Source organism: Pleurodeles waltl, chromosome 5, assembly GCF_031143425.1.
Source record: "Pleurodeles waltl isolate 20211129_DDA chromosome 5, aPleWal1.hap1.20221129, whole genome shotgun sequence".
Lineage (NCBI taxonomy): Eukaryota > Metazoa > Chordata > Amphibia > Caudata > Salamandridae > Pleurodeles > Pleurodeles waltl.
In genome coordinates, this window is record NC_090444.1 from 677,163,636 (window position 1) to 677,182,456 (window position 18,821).

At 43.8% G+C, this 18,821-nt stretch overlaps 1 protein-coding gene across 1 annotated transcript in view; it reads right to left on the reverse strand.

The window, feature by feature from the left end:
• Nucleotides 1-18,821, reverse strand: part of FRK (fyn related Src family tyrosine kinase) — a 276,993-nt gene that overhangs the window by 40,149 nt on the left and 218,023 nt on the right. The window contains exon 5 of the mRNA XM_069234549.1: nucleotides 17,081-17,239. Coding sequence (XP_069090650.1) covers nucleotides 17,081-17,239 — 159 coding nt within the window. The remainder of the gene's footprint in view (nucleotides 1-17,080; nucleotides 17,240-18,821) is intronic.

Below are 18,821 nucleotides of genomic sequence, written 5' to 3' on the forward strand. Positions count from 1 at the left end.
ATGAAATAAAATAGTCTTAAGTTCTGAAACCGCAATCATAAATAATGTTATCCAACACATATGCTGCCAGTTAATCAATCACCTATTGCTCCTGACCTAAAGAAAAGGTCTCACTATATACTTCAGCTTTTTTCCTTTTACAGAACAAATTTTGAGACATTTGAAAAAAAGGTAGCAAAGAAATCCCAGACAATGCAGAGAAGTTTTGGGCTAGCTAAAGGCTTTTTGAGCAGAGAAGCAATCACAGCTTGTTTAGTTTTTACATTGGAAGGAATGTATGACAAGGCAAGCAAGATATTGCACAGGGAGGTGATGGGAGGAGCTATGATCGCTAGATCTCCATTCAGGACATGTGCAGGAAAGGGTCCCACTGGGAGTGAGATTTAATAGAAAGGTCAAGAGAAGTAATAGAGTGGACAGAGAGCAGGCTGAAATTTAGCAGACACATTGAGGATGGTCCAGAATCACAACAGAAACACATGCATCTCAAAGCTAAGGGCCTGATTTAGATTTTGGCGGATGGGTTACTCTCACTCACAACAGTGACGAATATCCCGTCCCCTGAAATATAAATCCCATTGAATGCAATGGGATTTAGATTTCGGCGGACGGGAAGTCTATCACTGTTGTGACAGAGTAACCCTTCCGCCAATATCTAAATCCGACCCTAAGACTTTTTTTTACATTTGTTTACAGGAAAATAAAGAGATTTTTTTTACCTCTTCTCCAACCTCTTACTTTTTTGCTGATTATGCTCAATTACATCCACCTCAGCCCTCCATGGTCTACTTTTCACCTCATCTCTTGCCCAGCATCGTACCCAATCTTGCTTCTTCAGCCCCCTTTTATATCCACTTCACCCCTGCTTTATCTCCTGTTAATGTATCTCTCCACAAGCATCTTACAATCTCTCTTTGATTCTGTCACTCTTGCATCCATCTTTCCCCTCACTGCTCTACTCCTTGCCTCTCATCTTTCCACTCAAATTTTCACCTTCTCTTGCCTCAACTTCTTCGCTGGTTCTATCCCCTTTATATCAACATCTTCTCTCCATTTGCTTCTCTTTCCCACTTTTCTCCCCCTAGTCTCTTACCATATTTCATCTCTTCCCTTTCTTTGCATCTATCTCTCCCCTTCCACCCTTAAACTCTCTGAATTGTTTTTACATTTTTGAAAGGATTCTGCCCCTTACAAAATTACTCTCTTTTGCATGCTATTATAGGCGAGAAAGCCACTGAACACTCCAGCCAGAAGCCTGACTCTGCTCAGATTAAGGTGCTCTTGTAACCCAAGACCAAAATGAGCTGAAACTTTCACAGGAGGTGATGTGGCCTAGTGCCTTCTACTGACCCCAGTGCATCAAGGGGGACAAGGCTTCAATACCAGCTCCGGCTCAGCATACTATAAATCTAGGCAAATCTCTGTGCTGGAAAAACTATTCAGTAGTCTGTGTCTGTTGTGGAGCTCTCTTAAATCCATGACCCACATCCATGCTATGTAAATCTATTGAAAATACAATGTGGACCCTGCCTGTCACCCAGACTTTAGTCTCATCCTCCAAGAAATAAAGTTGAAGTGTTAAGCTTCAATGCCAAAAACCGATACCCATGTAGTGGCGGGATTCCACAGTGAGAAACAGAAAAGGCTAGGGTCAATCCCAGCTACCCTACTTGACCAAATTGTGTGATCCCAGGCAAATGCTTTATTTCACCAAACTCTATTATGTTCATTATTACACATCTGAAAACATTCAAATACATACAGTCAGGGTGTGTGCTGTACAACACTTCATTTGTTTGATGTAATAAACTGTAATTATGCTGCATGTTTAATAAGAAAGTAGCTCTCATACAAGGTAAACATAAACCCTGACATGCTCTTACTCAGTGCCGCATTTGCAGCATTAGCCATTTGCTCCATAATCTGTAGCTTTTTAAAAATAAAAATATACTTTTGTTTCTAGCTCAAATGGATCAAATGTTACTAAAAACACAGCAACACTTGTCACAACACAGTGGAAAGCTCTTCGCAAAGGTTAACTAGTTACTTTTATTTTGCTTATTGCTGTATTTGAATGAATTACAAAATACGACATTAGGTAATACTATCACAAAATGTGCTGCATTATTCCAAATAATTTGCCTTTTCTTGCTGCATGAATTAGGAAACTCTCCTACTTTACTTGATATTTTCTTGCCACATATTTCCAGTGGCCCTGCTCTTAGTTCACTAATACCATTATCACCAGGGAAGAGCCAGCAATGTTTCTTAGTTCATGTTTAAACATTCTCACTTTTATTAAATATATATCGATGCAGTGAGATAATCCCATGTACCAAGGTAAAACGCTTTTGTGTGTTACAGAAGTGTTTTCTTTTATTATTATTATTATTATTTTTTATTTTGATGGTGTCTGACTCTCTTTCCAATATCCTAGGTAATGGGGCATTTCATGTTTTTTGTTCTCAGCCCTGGCAGACACTTTGCTTATAATACATGCACAGGCAGGGCTCAATTCACACCTAAGGACCCATTTAAGGCTGTTATCATGCAGATGCAGCAATCACAATTCTGATGCCCTTTCAGCCCATGGCTGCGAGGCACAGGGGAGGGGGCCCCCCTCCCTTGGGCCTCACAGCGCTGAACAACTACTGCTCGGGCCTCGCAACACTGAAGCTTTTTAAAAGGTGGTGCGAGGCCCATACTTACGAGCAGGCATGTGGCCCTGAGCAGCTGCCCACACTGCCCATGCCTAGAGCTGGCCCTGTGCTTAGGGTTACACACCACTGTTTTAACAATTATTTCAAAAAACTGTTTTAAAAAGTTCAGAATTCAGTATTAGAGTTTTCAACTTGACCTATCAATTAGTCGTGCTGACAGAAACCCAAATTAGACACTGTCATGTCAATGCAAAGGCAGAACATTATTCCAGCCACTATGGAAGGATGGAAGCGTGAGTACTGATGTCAGCCGTAATAATTTTTACATATATTCCTGTGTGTGATTTAATATACAAAATACATTAACAGTTGAAATTAATGTGTAACACAAAATGTGCCTTTAGTATCGGCCACCACGGAGTGCAAGGCCTACATATGTTTTTCTAAATATTGTACTAACTTTGAAATGAAAATTAAATGCTCAAATAAAATGAGTATTTCTTGTTTTCTGCTGGGCCTCAAGCAGACAAGGCCACAGTGGGACAATATGTAACACTCGGTGTTCTAGCTGTTGTTACAAATGTATGCTTTCACGTCCGTTGTGTGAATTTGCATATTTGTCTGTATTTATGTTTCTAATCATGTTTTTCTCTTGAGGATACTAAGTTTTCTGTAACAACTGTTTTGCAGCATATTTGGAATGTGCCAAACAAAAGGCTTACAGATCACAGATGGAAGAAGAGGTGCACAAGATACATTTAATATAGTTTGGAATTACGTAACTAAAGTGAAGGCCAATCGGTGTCTTGCAAACTTCTATTGTATCTCTTCAAATGCATTTCTGATATCTAACGTTCTCATAAATGGATGTTCTTTCTTCGCCTGATGTTTTCAACCAATGACAAATGTTTAGTAAGTTTAATTTAATGCTCGGGTGCTGAGAAGTGTGTAGCCAATTTTTCCTTGACGTGTTTCTTACAGGAGCCATTCTTAGTGTAACCTGTCACTCTGACATTTCATGACCTACCAGTCTACTGACCTGGTGCTTTATTATTTTCTGAGTTTACTATGCCTGTTCAATGCTGAACTAATCATCTGATGGTTTAGTGATCTTATAGTCCAAATTCTAAACTGTCCCCCTTTCTCTGTTACTGTTCTAAAGCTGACACTGAGGTCCCTCTGATGAAGCTGAAGCCAATTGCTGACATTCCCTAGGAAAAGGTAACTATGGGAGATCTGTGCATTGGTATTTGTCTTTTGTTTTTCAGGTACCGTCTGCTACTGTTTTAATACTGCTGCTGTTTTGATAGCGCTATAGTTAGATGTCTTCTAAATTAATGTTATTGAATGTTTGCATGAAACCCAACATGCTAATGCTAATCTGAGGTTAGTAAGGTGTTTCCTCATGCCAATGAATTGATGTTAATCTGCTTGCTGATCAAATGCTAACAGATGCTCAATGTTCTTTAAAGGTTAACATAGCCAGGAGGTGGATGTAGTTGGCAGTGGCGGATGGTGGCAAAGTGGTGTGGCATAAAAGTATTTTGCGACTTTGACAGAGAGAGTCAGCTCAACTCACTCAAAGAGAGCTGTTGGGAGAGGGATCCTTTGTCCCCCAGGAGATATCAATGGCGAAATGATGCATTTTATTTGCTCATACAGAAACAGAAAAACTAATGAACACACCGCCAAAGTTTACATGACAAGTGCACAGACGAAATTAAGGGGAAAATATATAAAATAAATCTGATATAAAATACTTTTAAATAATGTGCCACTAGCAATATGCATAATCTTTGGCACAATGTGTTTGCCACATCCTCGAGCACTGCTATGGAAATTATTCATAACAGTGCTTGAGGATATGTGCAAACATATTGTGCCAAAGGTTATTCATATTATGCATGATTTCCACTAAAACAGGGCAGGAAAAGTTTGCCGTCATGTAAGGATCACCAAATCTGAAAATTTATAAATCAGAGAAATCAGAAAAATGATAAATATTGCATTTTGTGGCATCAGACAAAAGGTGTCTAAATTAGGAAGCAATTTATAATAAAAGACGTTTATAAAGTGCAACGTTCACCTCACAGGTATCCTGGCTCTATGTCAACCTTGCCGGATCAGCAATAAAGGACCTTCTTTTCCTATATATAATCCATCTTTCCTGTGCCATACTTAATATGGAACCAGTTAATATTATAGGGAAGAGCCAGGTGTTTAGATCTTTCTTAAAGTGAGTATCAATTGTACTGGCTCTGAGAGGGACTGGCAGCTTATTCCGCAGCTGAGCTGCCCTCACCTCAAAGGTTCTGTTACCATACCTCACTATCCCAAATTTCAGGACCTATAGTAGGTTGGCAGAGGAGGAGCGTAGGTTCCTTCTTGGCCTGTAGGGCCTAAATTTTCTTTGTAACAAAATGGATCCTGTTCCTTTTAAAGCCTTATAAACCACACACATTGATTTAAAAACAATTCTTTCTTTCACTAGGAGCCAGTGTAATTCCCTAAGAATGCCTGGTGACGCAGCATGTTTAAGTTTATCCAGTGCAGGTTTTGCTGTTGTCGATTGTACTCTCTATATTTTCTTTTAATTAGATAGTCCTGGGCTCCCAGTAGGAGTGCATTCAATAGTCAATCCTGCTAAGGATGACACACTAAACCAGCTTTCTTACTGGCTGTGGTAACAGTGACACAATCTTCCTGAGGTTCCAGAGTAATCTGAAACAAGTGTTTTCTATTTTATTGATGTGTGTCTCCAAGGAAAGCTTATCAGCATGCACTCCTAGGTTTACACTGCTTGAGATGTCTTTAGATTATCTGTGCTAGTCCAAGGCCAGAAATTATTCAGGAGAGTATAATACTCTTTAGAGGGTGAGCAACATAAAAAATTCTGCTTTCTCACCATTGAATTTTAACGACTTCTTCTTCAGCCAACGTGCCATCTCTTTTATGCCTTTATGGAATCCTTCCATTGATGTGTGCCTGTTGTTATCGAATGACAGGATTAGTTCTGCATCATTGGCACAATTTTGTAAACTGATGCCATGTGATCTTATGAGTGCCAGGGATGGGTGCAAATATATATATTGAAAAGGGTAGGACTCAACGCTGATCCGTGAGGTCAGGGCTGGATAAACCATTAAGCAAAATAAGCACATGCTTGGGGCATTGAGGGAAGTAGGCACCACAGAAAGTTTCCAAATGGTGCCACTGAATCATGTTCCACAAAAAGAATCTCCAACAATAAATGAAAAAATTACATACATGTGTATACAAAAATAATAATAAAATAGTAAAATAGAGTTTTATGATATACATTAATCTTGGGAATATAACAAAATTAGAATCAGGTAACTGCCACACAGTCCACCAAGGCTCACGTGATTGGCTGTCCTGCTAAAAAATAATTGCCAGTGCCCCACACCTGAAACAACTGGCTCAAATTAAGCACTGGTAGACACGCTACTGTGTGAGTTTGAGTCCCGCTGATGCCACTAATTTATACTGTGCTCCCAGCAACTCCACTATGTCAAAGGACTTGAACACAAATTTCTCAGCTGAGCTTCAGCAGTTTCACTATGTGCGTCATACGTCACAATGCGAGAAGAAATGTAAAAACAAGATTCAATCATGCTGAACTTTATAAAATGACTGTAGAAGACAATATTAAGTATGCCTTTCTGTTACAAATCAGTGTCTCTAGTTAGCGGAGGTATGCACCCTTTACAAATAGGGACCACAATCCCAGTCAGGGTAAGTAACAACACAACCTAAATTATCCTGTGCTCACCCTCCGGTAGCTTGGCACAGAGCAGACAGGCTTAACTTAGAAGGCAATGTGTAAAGTATTTGTGCAATAACTCATACAGTAACACAGTGAAAACACCACAAAAGGTACTCCACTCCAGTTTAGGAAAATAGATAATATTTATCTGAATAAAATAAGACCGAAACAATAAAAATCCAATATGCACAAGTCAAGATTTCACTTTTTAAAGGTTTAGAGGAGTCATCATCCTTAAGAATTAGTGGTTGTATCCTTTTAACACACAGTACCTGGGATGCGTCAAAAATAATGACGTAGAGAGTCACAAAGGAGGAGATGTGTTGAAAAGTAAAGCAAAGTATTTACTTTTTCCGCACGGTGAAGGCGATGCCTCTTTTCTTCCCACACTGCAAAGTGATGCTTCAGTTTGCGGGAGCACAGCCTTGATACCTCACTGTGATCCAGGACCACGCATGGAAAATCCAGAATGCGTTGAGAAGACGCAACAGTCGCTGTATCAATCCAGCAGAAGATGCAATGATTTTCCACCTGTGAGACAGGTGCTACATCGATCCGACAGGCATTGTGTCAAATTCTGCAGGCGTTTTATCGATATTCCACATGCTGGATTGTCTTCTCTTTGGTGAAGACTTTGATAGCCCTGAGACCTCAGAACAGGAGGCAAGCTCAATCCGAGACCTTTGAGAGCACTTAAGGAGCAAAGCAGAGTCCTTCCAGCTGAGTCAGAGGCCAGCTGTCAGCAGGGCAACAAGCAGGGCAGCAGTCCTTCCAGCAAAGCAGTCCAGATGAGTCCTTTGGGCAGGCAGGCAGTGTCGGTGACAGAGTCCAGTTGAGAGTTCAAAAGTGTCTGATTTGGTGAGGTCACAGGCCCAGTATATATACCCAAAAGTGCCTTTAAAATGGACGAAACCTCAAAGAGTGGTTATGAAGAGCTCAAGCTCCCCTTTTAACCCAGCTTGTTTGCCAGGAGCCCTCCCGGGGGTTATCATTCCTTTATGTGAGGGCATACCACTGGCCTTTGATGTGTAAACGAGAGCCCCTCCACCCTTCCTGTCCAGTAAGACCCATCACTATGCCGATTAATGCATAAGCAGCTTACTGTCCTGTGTTTATGGCTGTCTAGGTGGAATACACAAGGGGAGCTGTCAACCAGCACAGACCAGATGTGGATTGGAGACAGACTGTAAGGCACAGAGAGCAGTAAGTGCAGAGAAATGCCTACTTTCTAAAAGTGGCATTTCTCGCTACCATTCCAACCATATCAAACATGACAAGTCTATTACTCTCAGATCGAAATTATCACTTAAAAGCATATTAGGGAATTTCTAAAGCTGGCCTATGGGAGGAGCATGCTTCACAGCAGTGAACGACGACTTTGGGGGGTTTTCACGATCAGAAAATGTAAAACTTTTGAGTACCTGTCCTGCCTTTTACTTACATAGCACCCTGCCCTATGGGTCACCTAGGTCTACCTTAAGGATAGCATGTGTAAGAAAAGGGGAATTTAAGGCTTGGCAAGTAGTTTTAAATGCCAAGTCAAAGTGGCATGGTTAAGGGGCTACTTATGTGGGTGGCACAACCAGTGCTGCAGTCCCACTAGTAGAATTTAATTTACAGGCCCTGGGCACATCTAGTGCACTTTCCTAGGGGCTCACAGGTAAACTAAATATGCCAATTGGGTAAGAGTCAATGTTACCATGTTTAGGGGAGAGAGCACAAGCACAGAGACCTAAAACCAGCAAAAATTAGATCAGAAAAATGAAGGGAGGCAGGCAGAAAGTTGGGGGAAGACCACCCTAAGGTTGTCAGGTCTAATACTTTTGTTTCATATATTTTTAACATTAATGGTCAGAAATTGCTCAGCTGAGCATTCATTTATGCAATAAGGCAGGCTAGATGCCTCATCTCTACTAAGTATAGAATCAGGTGTGTTACATAAGATTAGTTTTGAGGATTTGATCAAGGACTTTGCAATTAGAAAAAGTAGGAGAAAACTTTCCAAATATAAATAAAGTAGAAGCATACAAAAATAAACATTTTTTTTCAACTTACTGTAAGTTTTGTTTCATTTAAGAAATAATTTATTTTACTGTTTATTATTGTTTATATTTTGAATTTTATATATATACGGGGCACCAAAATCTTTTAGGTGCTAAGGACCTCTAAAGGTCTTAAACCGGCCATGTCTGAGGTACACTATGTTGTGTTTTCTTAGGCTCTGAACAGAATGGGGGCAGTAAAATTGCTTGGGATCTATTTGGTGGGTAGGATTCAATCCATTTTAATAGTATGCCGTCCACACCTATATCCCTCAGTCTGGATAGCAGTATTTAGTGGTTGAGAGTGTCATACGCGGCTGACAGGTCTAATAATATCAAGACCGCTGTTTGACCTCTGTCGACCTTCATACGTAACTTGTTGGAAATGGGGTTCCTGGTTGGCTTGGGTAACCACCACTCTAGCCAGGGAAAGGCAGCTACACATCTGAGATAACCCCTGCTCATCACCTTGCTAGCTTGGCACGAGCAGTCAGGCTTATACCAGAAGCAATGTGTAAAGCATTTGCACAAAACACACAACCCAGTGATACAATAAATACACTACAAAAGAGACATCACAACAGGTTATACAAATATAAACTGTATTGCATGTAAAGAACATAGACCATACCAACATAAATCAGTGATACTTTGCCAAACCGGCAATTGTCAGACCACTGTAGGGCAATTAGAAAGAAATATTCTCACATGGCACATGTTATGTCATACATCATCACTGAGCTAACTGCACCATGTCACAACATTACAGTAATGCGAAAGGAGACAGGTTCCTTTGTTACTCATGCCCTAAACACACCCTCCCTCTGAACGCAATGCAGAACCTGAATTATGCTGGTTGTTATAACCAGGTAACAGTGAAAACATAAATCACGGCATAGAACATAGCATGCATTCTGAGAGAATAATAAATCCTTGGGACTACAGGATAAAACATAATAGCCCTGAAGCACCTTCTACCTTAAGGTCACCATGCATCTGCCCTTTTTTTTTTTTTTTTTTTTAAATGGAGGATGGTAGGTACACACCCACCCTATCCAATACAAGAGCTCCTGCACTCTTACCTTGATAAAAGTGGCACCACATACCCCTAGCAGGATAGGGGATCTCCGTTGAGGGTCACCATCCCGTCCCGCTGTTTGTGCCACCAAAGCCTCACCTAAGGAGGCATGCAGCCCTAAGACGAGGAGGATCCACACCATTCCTCTCTCGCAGTAGACCTGGATCAGTCCGCCTGCTTAAACTCACACCACAGCTGCGGTGCAGCTGCTATTCTTAACGATGTGGCGCAGGGCATCGTCCTCCGAGGCACCAAGGGCTTCCTGCGGCTGACCCGCCCCACCTACCAAGCGCCATCAGCAGAGTCCCGCCGCTCAACTTCCAGGGAGTGCATCCCTTGCTCTGAAGAAAGGAAACATGCAGGGGATTTCACAGAGTCCTTCTATTCCCGATTCCACTGCGTATACAAACATATACACCTTTTCTCTATTGACTCCTCAGGTTTCTTGGATTCGGTCTACCACAAATGCATCTTATTGCTTAAAGTTTTTAACAACCTGACTACTATTAGGGTAGGTTGTACATGTAGGTGGACCTTTCTGACTTCTGCCTCAACTGTGGACTTGACCAATATTCTCTCGGGCTTTAAACTGTGTAACATGACAGGCTCCACAAGGGACAGGTTTAGACATGAATTTCGGAGGGCTTTGTTTTGCAGATTGGTTTAATCTGTGCTTTCCTATCCCTCTTTTTCCCAGATGAGCGATAAATTGAAGAAGATGCACTTTTACATACTTCATGGATTTTTGCTTTAAATCTGGGGTAGGTTGCACCGTACTATTCTTCTATAGTCACTTCCTCTAATCACTGATTTTGTTATTCTGTCTGGCACTGGGGGCTTCTTCTTTTTGGTTTCTTGGATCTACCCAGTGATCACAACTGCTAAAAATATTAAAATCTCTGGATATCTCATGCACTGCACGCCCGGGGACTATTTTGATTATACACAGGTGATTATTCTGATGCTGGACTGATTTCACACTTACTGTGTGACTAATTAACAAATATCCCTGTTGATATGCCTGTACATAATTACGACATTATATATTATCTTCATAGCTTTGAAAAAGTCATGATGATGAAACACATGTCAGATGTTCGAACGCACTGAAAGAGCTGTTGATGAGAATAAATTACGGATTGTCATACAAAACGTGTTGGAGGATTGTGATTATTTGGAGGACGTGCGTGGTCGCAGGACATTCATTGTGTGCCTTGGTATTTTGAATGTATCGCCGCACCTATTTCTCCTCACTGACTACTCCACACTGGTGGGCAGAGCAGGCAGGGTCACATCGCCCACCCTGCTTCAATAATGCCACAGGGTAGCACCCAGCACGCATTATCCACATTCCCCAACCCTGCCCACAGTTCCACAAAGCATTCCGAATACGCTGGAGAAGACAATAGTAAAATGCTCCTGCAGAATTAGATTACAGTGCTCACTCTGTGCTAGAAAGTAAGAAACAGGGGGAAGAGGGCATGCCACCCAGCCCGGGAGACAACTGTGGAACACAAGGCAGAGGGAGAAAGCAGCATGCCAGCACACCAGGGTCCTTGTAGGCAAAGTGGCAGTCCTTCTTGTGGCTCAGCAAGCCACAGGTCAGCACAAAAACAAGTCAGTCCAACGGCAGTTCTTTGTAGCATGACAGCCCCCCTCCAGCAGCATCTGGTTCCAGGTACATGCAGTGTCTGAAAACATGGGGTACAATCCCTGTATTGTATAAGAAGTCTTTGATCTAAAGGGCACTTCACAGGACCTTTAGAAATGCACAATTCCCACTTTCAATCCCAGCCCCGGCTCCAGACATCAGTAGGGGATAAATGAGCCCTTTCTGTGAGGGCAGGACACAGCCTACACAATAAGTGTGCCCCGCCTCCCAATCTACCAGCCCAGGACAACCACTCAGTATGCAGATGTAATCCTGTTACACCTCCACCCTCCATGTGCGTTGGCTGTCTGGAAAGTATGCACAAAGCCCAGCTGTCACTCTACCCCAGACATGGATTGGAGTCAGGCTGCAAAGCACAAGAGTTATAAGCACAGTAACATACCCAGTTGGCATTTCTACAACAGTAATAAAAAATCCACCTACACCAAGAAGCAGGATTTCTCATTACCATTCCAAACATACTAAACATGCCCACGCTACTCGTCATATATCAAAAATTACCACTTAAGGGAATTCCTAATGCAAACCTATGAGAGGGGCAGCCCTCACAGCAGTGAGAAACCAAATAGGCTATTTGTCACTGCCAGGACATGTCACACAACCAAGTCACATGTCCTACCTTTTACCTACACTGCACCCTGCCCACAGGGCTACCTAGGGCCTACCTTGGCTGTGACCTATATGTAGTGAAAGGGTAGTTCCAGTCCTGGCCAGTATTCTAGATGCCAAACCAATGAGGCAGTAGACTGCACACGCAGGCCCTGCAGTTGCACGCCTGAAACAGGTTTGAAAGGCTACTTCTGTGGGTGGCACAAGCTGCACTGCAGGCCTACAAGTAGCATTTAATTTACAAGCCCTGGGTATAAGGGATAGGACCCTACAAGGGACTTACAGGTAAATTAAATGTGCCAATCAGGTGTAAGCCAATCATACCAAGTTTACAGGAGAAAGCACATGCACTTTAGCACTGATCAGCAGTGGTAAAGTGCCCAGAGTCCCAAAGCCAACAAAAGAGGGTCAGAAAAACAGGAGGCAGGCAAAAAGTTTGGGGACGACCCTATAAAAAGGGATAGGTCCAACATGACACCCCAGCAGCCCAAAACCAGGGAAGACCAATCAATCAATACCTTGATAAGCATTCCTGCTTGTGGTGCTAGAACATGGCCAATGGCCCGCAACTGCAGGGGCATGTTCTAGTTCTACACCAATCTGAACCCAGTTGGATCCCTCGGTCTATATTTCCCAAACAACCTAAGCTAACCCAGGGGGGCTCCTTAGATGTCGGTAGCCAGAGTCAGGGCCCAGGCCATCCAGGCCCCTCTGAAATCTTTCTGAGTGTGGGGCAGTGGCCTCAGGTGCATGGCATTCGCTATCCACTCCACGGCCCACCAGTTCAGGGGTTCTACCCTGCCACTGGTCCCCTATCCTAGGGTCTGCACCCATTGGCTGGACAGGGGTCAGACTCTTCTCCCCCTACCCCTTCTCCTGGGATTCTGCACCTCCCACCAAGGAGACAGAACTGTCTGGGGGCTGGTGACAGCCGTCCTGCACAATTCTCCCACCAGTCAGGGGGTTTTCCCTGCAACTGGTCTCCCAACCCAGGGTCTGCACCCTTGGATCTAACCGGGGTCAGGGGTGAGTCCTTCCCTCCCCTGCCCCCTCTCCTAGAGTTCCACACCCTCCCACCAAGGAGGGTACCCCAGAAGACACACCGGTGGAGACGGTTGTGGCAACCGCCCCACCCTCCAGGTCAGAGGTGACTCCCTGAGCCTGATCTTCCACCCTATGGTCTGTACCCTCAGACAGGATCTGTGCCTGGCAAGCCAGGACTTCCTGGGGAGTGTTCCTACCCCCACCAAGGGAAACACATTTTTCATGTGTTGCACAAGAGTCTGTCTGGCGCTGGTCTCCCCACGCCTGCCCATCTGGCAGAGCATCAAGCCACCAGAGACCCGAAGTGGTTTCGCTAGAACCATTGCTTGAGAGCTCTGACCTCATAGCTAGCCCCTGACCCCCAGTTTCCCCAGTGGGGACTGCCTCCCCTCTCAAGCATCCATCTGGCACCCGGCACCCTCCTCTCTGCAGTGGTACAGCCAGACACCAGGACTGGCGGGACACTGGTGACAGTCACCCCCACCTGACATTATGTGGGTCCCCCTCCAAAGATGTTCCTCTGGTACAGACCAGGTTTCCTTCCTGGTGTCCCCTCCAGTGACTCTCCAGGTTCGGGGGCTGGGCATAGGGCAACTTGGAATGTCTCTCACCCCCACCTCTCCTCCTACCCTGAGAAGGGACATGGGACCCTGAACCAACCCCACTCCAAGGGGGACCTGCCTGGGTCACTCTGAACCTCCCCCACCCTCTGGTGCGGGACACCTCAGCCACTTTGAGGATCACTCCCAAATGCTTTTCCAGACCCTCTGCACTCACCCAAAAGTCTGCCTCCTTTGCAAACTCACTGGGGCTAGAAACATACACTCCAACAGGTATTGGCACAGCCCTGGTAAACAACAACACAGCAGGTGCTCTCTGACAACCAGATTGAACAACACTTCAAAATTGTTCGCTGTGCCACCCTTCACCCATCCTTCCAATGCCATGCAGCAATCCGCCACAAACTCCCCCAAGACTGGTGAGAAAGTTTCCTACTGCCACTGAACCTCAACTTGTGAAGCCATACTTCTTTCCAGGGCCAGTATGGCATCCTTACCTTCCTCAGAAAGGTAGCTCCCCAGGCGAGTCCCCCAGTCTTTCTCAGGGATCTTGTGTGCTACCACAGCCTACTCATATTCCCACAACCACTGATGCATATCCTTTCCCTTCTTGAGCCCAGGCACCAGGTCTGTGGGCATGTGGGGATGGTGCTTGACACTACATTCTAAATTGCTGCCACCACTGGACTTTACCTGCAGCACTGGTTAACCCAGAACTCTTAAACTACACACAACAGTGAGTTTTGTCCCTGTCAAAGACCCTCTCAGCCTCCACAATCCTCTCCTGAACTAAGGCCTTCTCCACCTCAGCCCTTCTCTCCTCCACAGCCAGCCATGCTAGCTGCAACCTCAGGTCCCTCTCTTCCGATCTATCCCTGAGCTCCTCAGGGAACAGGGTTTGGGAGGTGACACCACTCTTGGCACTGGACCCAAGGGAATCCCTATCTGAGGGGGGGTCCTCCCTGTCTATTGATGTCCCAACCAAGTCATTCCCTCCTCCCAGGTCAGTCTCCCCAGGATCATTGCCCACTAGGGATATGGTCTTGGAACCCTCCCACTTAGCTTCCTCACTACATTCAAGAGCCTGCTCTGGGTCTCCCTCAGAACCACTACCCCCTGGGTATTTGTTAGCAATCTTTCACAACTTTTTTTCAAAAACAATATATGGTTTTCACTAGGTCCCCACTCTCTGGTAGGCCCCTCTCCCTACAGACAACCTTTAATTCCTCCTGAGTGTACTCAAACAGGTTGTCTAGGACAAAGGTTAAACCCATTTTGACAAAGTATCAACACTACAAGTGCAACAACAATATACCCAGGCATAAAAGCTGAAGCAGGAAAATGACCAATGAGAGGATCAGGCGAAACAACACACATAATGGTCTAAGTGCAGATTTTGCTGTTCAACAATAAGTCACTATGCTACTGTACAAGTTCAAGTCCTATCCTCACCACTGATCACCAATGTTAGAAATGCGGTTCTTGGTTGGCTAGGGTAGGCACCTAAGCCAGGCAGTAACCACCACTCTAGTCAGGGCAAGGGAGCTACACACATAAGATAACCCCTGCTCACTCCATTGGGCTGCCAAAGCCCCACCTAAACAAGGAGGATCCACACCCCTTCTCTCTTGCGATAGACCCGGATTGGTCCCCGTGCTTAACTTCGCACCTGCAGCTGGTGGCGGCCTCTTCCTGGGGCTGTCCCACCTACTAACCACCATCAGCAGAGTCCCTTCACTTAACTTCCACGAAGTGCCTCCCCCGTCTTCGACGAGTGGAAGCACACCGATCAGGGCCACGCAGAGGATTTCCATTCAGTCCCCCTGCTCCCGAATCGACTGCTGCACACCCACAGAGTGGGGGACTCCTCTCTCCTAAGATGTTGTTCCCCAGACCACGCGCCTCTACTCCAGGAGGGAGTGATAGCTTGTCCCCTGGGGGCAGTGGATGGTGTGCGCTTCAACTACATGTTTGGAGCAACGGTCGGCAACAGTCAGCAGTCACCACAGCACATCTTTCTCTTTTTACACATTTTTCTCATTCACTTCAAAAGATGACCTCCCTACCACACTCCCAACAGCTCTGTTTTGCCACCGGCCAATGGCCACAATTAAGATAAATAAACAGGGAACTAATCTCCCTCTTTTCTTGCCAAACACACCTTTTTAATTAACTAAACACACCACTGGACGACAGGCAGTATCAGTGAACATTGATGTCCAAGCCAGTACTTCAAGGTACGAGCAAGGACTACCATATTCAAGAATATGCAAGTGCTCTTCAAGCCCATGGGCAAGATGGCACACAAAAGTTGCTCTGCTGCATCCCTACAAGCGTTTAATTTGTAAAAAGAAGAAAATAAGTACCAGGGCCTAGGGCATCTCACAACAGTGTGTTTCAACTTGTAGACCCTTGCAAACCTGCCAAATAGTACTCCAAAACATGTGCCCACTGGATTATTCCAAGTCACAGAAGCAGTAACAATGGCCTAGATGAGGCAGTTTGTTATTTAAATTTTCATGTGCATTGCATTTTTAAACAATCTACTAATGTGCTCTGCTCAAAAATAGGCAGACATTGACACTTGGTTGACTGTCAAAAATAATGGCTGGTGCGGAGTACTGGCAAATACTGGAACAAATTGAGCACTGGACTCTCCATATCCTCATAGTCAGTGATGGAATGTTAGACAAGAAAGGTCCCAGAAGAAACAATGCCAGTCAGTCAAGTGGTTTCAAAATAAAGCCCCTCAAGCATTGGTAGAAGGGATCTTTGCGTCCCCTTGCTGCCTGCCACACACATGGTACGAAGGCAAGCAGAGATTGCTTCCTTCTACAGAGCCCATCCAACTACTCCCAATGCTGCTGCTCTCATGCTATTTAGTTATTGAACTAGCACAAACACAACACCAGGATTGGCCAACAGCTTCAATTGAGACTACGAGCCTTTGCTTCTGTTTCACAAGACTCCTTTTCATTGTGTGGTTTGAGGAGGACTGAAGAACGCATGTCAGCCTGGTCGTATAAAGAAACCGGTCAGTTCAACACTTTACTGCAGAGAGCCGCTAGCACTCCTGTCAATGCCATGGCAATGTTAACAATGATATGCCATGCCCACTAAGCAGTGACGTTAGCCTGAGTGATTATCAGAGTGGTGTAAAATTATAATGCAAATAAAGGTATAAACAAATGAAATATCTGCTGTTTGTGGTGACTAGCAGAAGGCCAGGGGGGCTTACGCCCCTATAAATGAGCTGTTACTGCTAGTCAGAAAACTGGATTTTTTGTTTCCACTCACTGCTCAATGATGACTGTGATTTGGTCAGAAACTGGGATTTCCACCTAAATTAGGCATGTGTGATGAGCAGTACAAAGTGCACACTTTGAATTTTCCCCAATACGAATTTAGTCTGTGAAAATCCGGCCGAATTTGTCCAGGGGAATGTCTTCAGAAAGATGGGAAAACATGTGGGAAAAGCAGCACAAGCACTGGTCCAGTTCTTATTCTTCATTCAGAGAGGGAAAAACTTATAATGTGTAACATGTTGGTAATGCTGTATTAGTGCATGGGTTTTTCTACGTACCTCATAATTAGAGTGCAAATGTCATGCCATGACCAATATACTTACATTGTAGGTATTCCAGCAGACTTCCATGCCTCATTAGCTCAGTAATAATATATACTGGATCTTCTAAACTGCAAACAGCATAGAGCTGGATAAGTTTTGGATGCCGAAGGTTTTTCATCATCTGTGCCTCCCTTAAGAAGTCCTGACGATTCATGGAGCCTAAAACAATAAGACAACCAGACCTAGGTAAATTAAAATTTGTATCTCAGTTGAAGCCATGCATGGCGTCCTCCCAGAATATCATGTACAAAAATATTGTTCAATAAAATGATTGTAGCCAAAATATCGACTTTTACAATATTGTGAAGGTAAGCATATGTAAGTATATATAAGTTAGTGTATATTTATCATACTCAATTCCACGCGCAGATATCTTCATGTTATAAGTCTTTAAGTATGCAAGAGATTGAGTTATGAACAGTAAATCTATACTAACTTCTACATACGTATCGTCACAATATTTTGATAGTCAATAACTTGGCTACAATATTTATGTAGTATTGCATTATTTGTTTATGGTACTCTGACATACAACCACATGCATACACCTCTAGGTTTGGCTTCTAATGCCCTTTGATTGAAGTAACAAAACAGACCTTTCACCCACCCTCAATGGACATATTTGACAGAGAAAAACAATGAACTTAGCAAGGTCCAGTACAGGTAATTCTGACATGGAGACAGAACTAATTCAACCTAGGGTCAGCTCTGTACAGTGACACAGTCATGTCACTGAATAAAATACAGGGGATAAATCGGCACTTTTTGAATTGGGAGCAAAATGTTCTTATTTTTCTTTTTTCTGCTTTCCAGAAAAGTACAAATGAGTGTTGCAAACAAATGTCTTTAAACAACTTTACGCCACACTAAAAAGAAAAATAAATAAATCCTGGTTCTAAATATCTTGCTCAGAACAATTTGGCGCTAATCCGTAACAGATTCCCAGCATCTATGTGATCTAAACTTATTTGTCGGTCAGAGCATATATAAAGGGGGCCTGTGTGCCATGATGAATGAATCAATGAATGTATAGCATTTTATAGAGTGCACTGGTACCCACATTAGGTCATCACACAGCTGTTCTCGCTGTAAAACAGCATGCATTCTATGTCAGTGAGCAAACTCCATTCCTAATAGGTCCAAATCTGCTAACTTGAGAAATGTTTTCAATTTGCAGCGGTGGTGGGTTTTGAAGGGAGCGGGGTTCTACAGCAAAGCACGGCCGCAGGCACTTTAAATTCACCCCTCCACCCTCAAACTGATAACAACAAAGATTCTGATAGTGTTATCATTATCCTTGGAAGGCTTCACACCCTCTAATAGACGTTGGTTGAGCAAAGCCGCCAAACAAATTTACCGGTGATTCCAGTTAATTGTGAGTATACCATGGGAAAATCAGCTCCTCGCCAGGTGATCCTGCGATGGGAATTGATATTGTGAGACACATGGTGGTACTGTGTGAGTTGGAAGGTCTGCAGGTACTGATTCCTAGTCAGTTGTTAATTGAGATTGGAATTCTGAGTTACTATCACTCCCCCACCCAGCAATGTTTTCCTCTAACAGATTTCACAAGTAAAGACCAGGCACAATGTATCAGAGGAAAAAGCGCAGCAAGGGTGTGATTCATCCAGCAACAGTGTGTTAAACATCGATTATGCCTTTAAATCTTTATTCTCACCTTCAAAATTCGGAATGGGAGCAATTTACCGCTCGAGAAAAAAACCACTCTGGGGTAATTGTA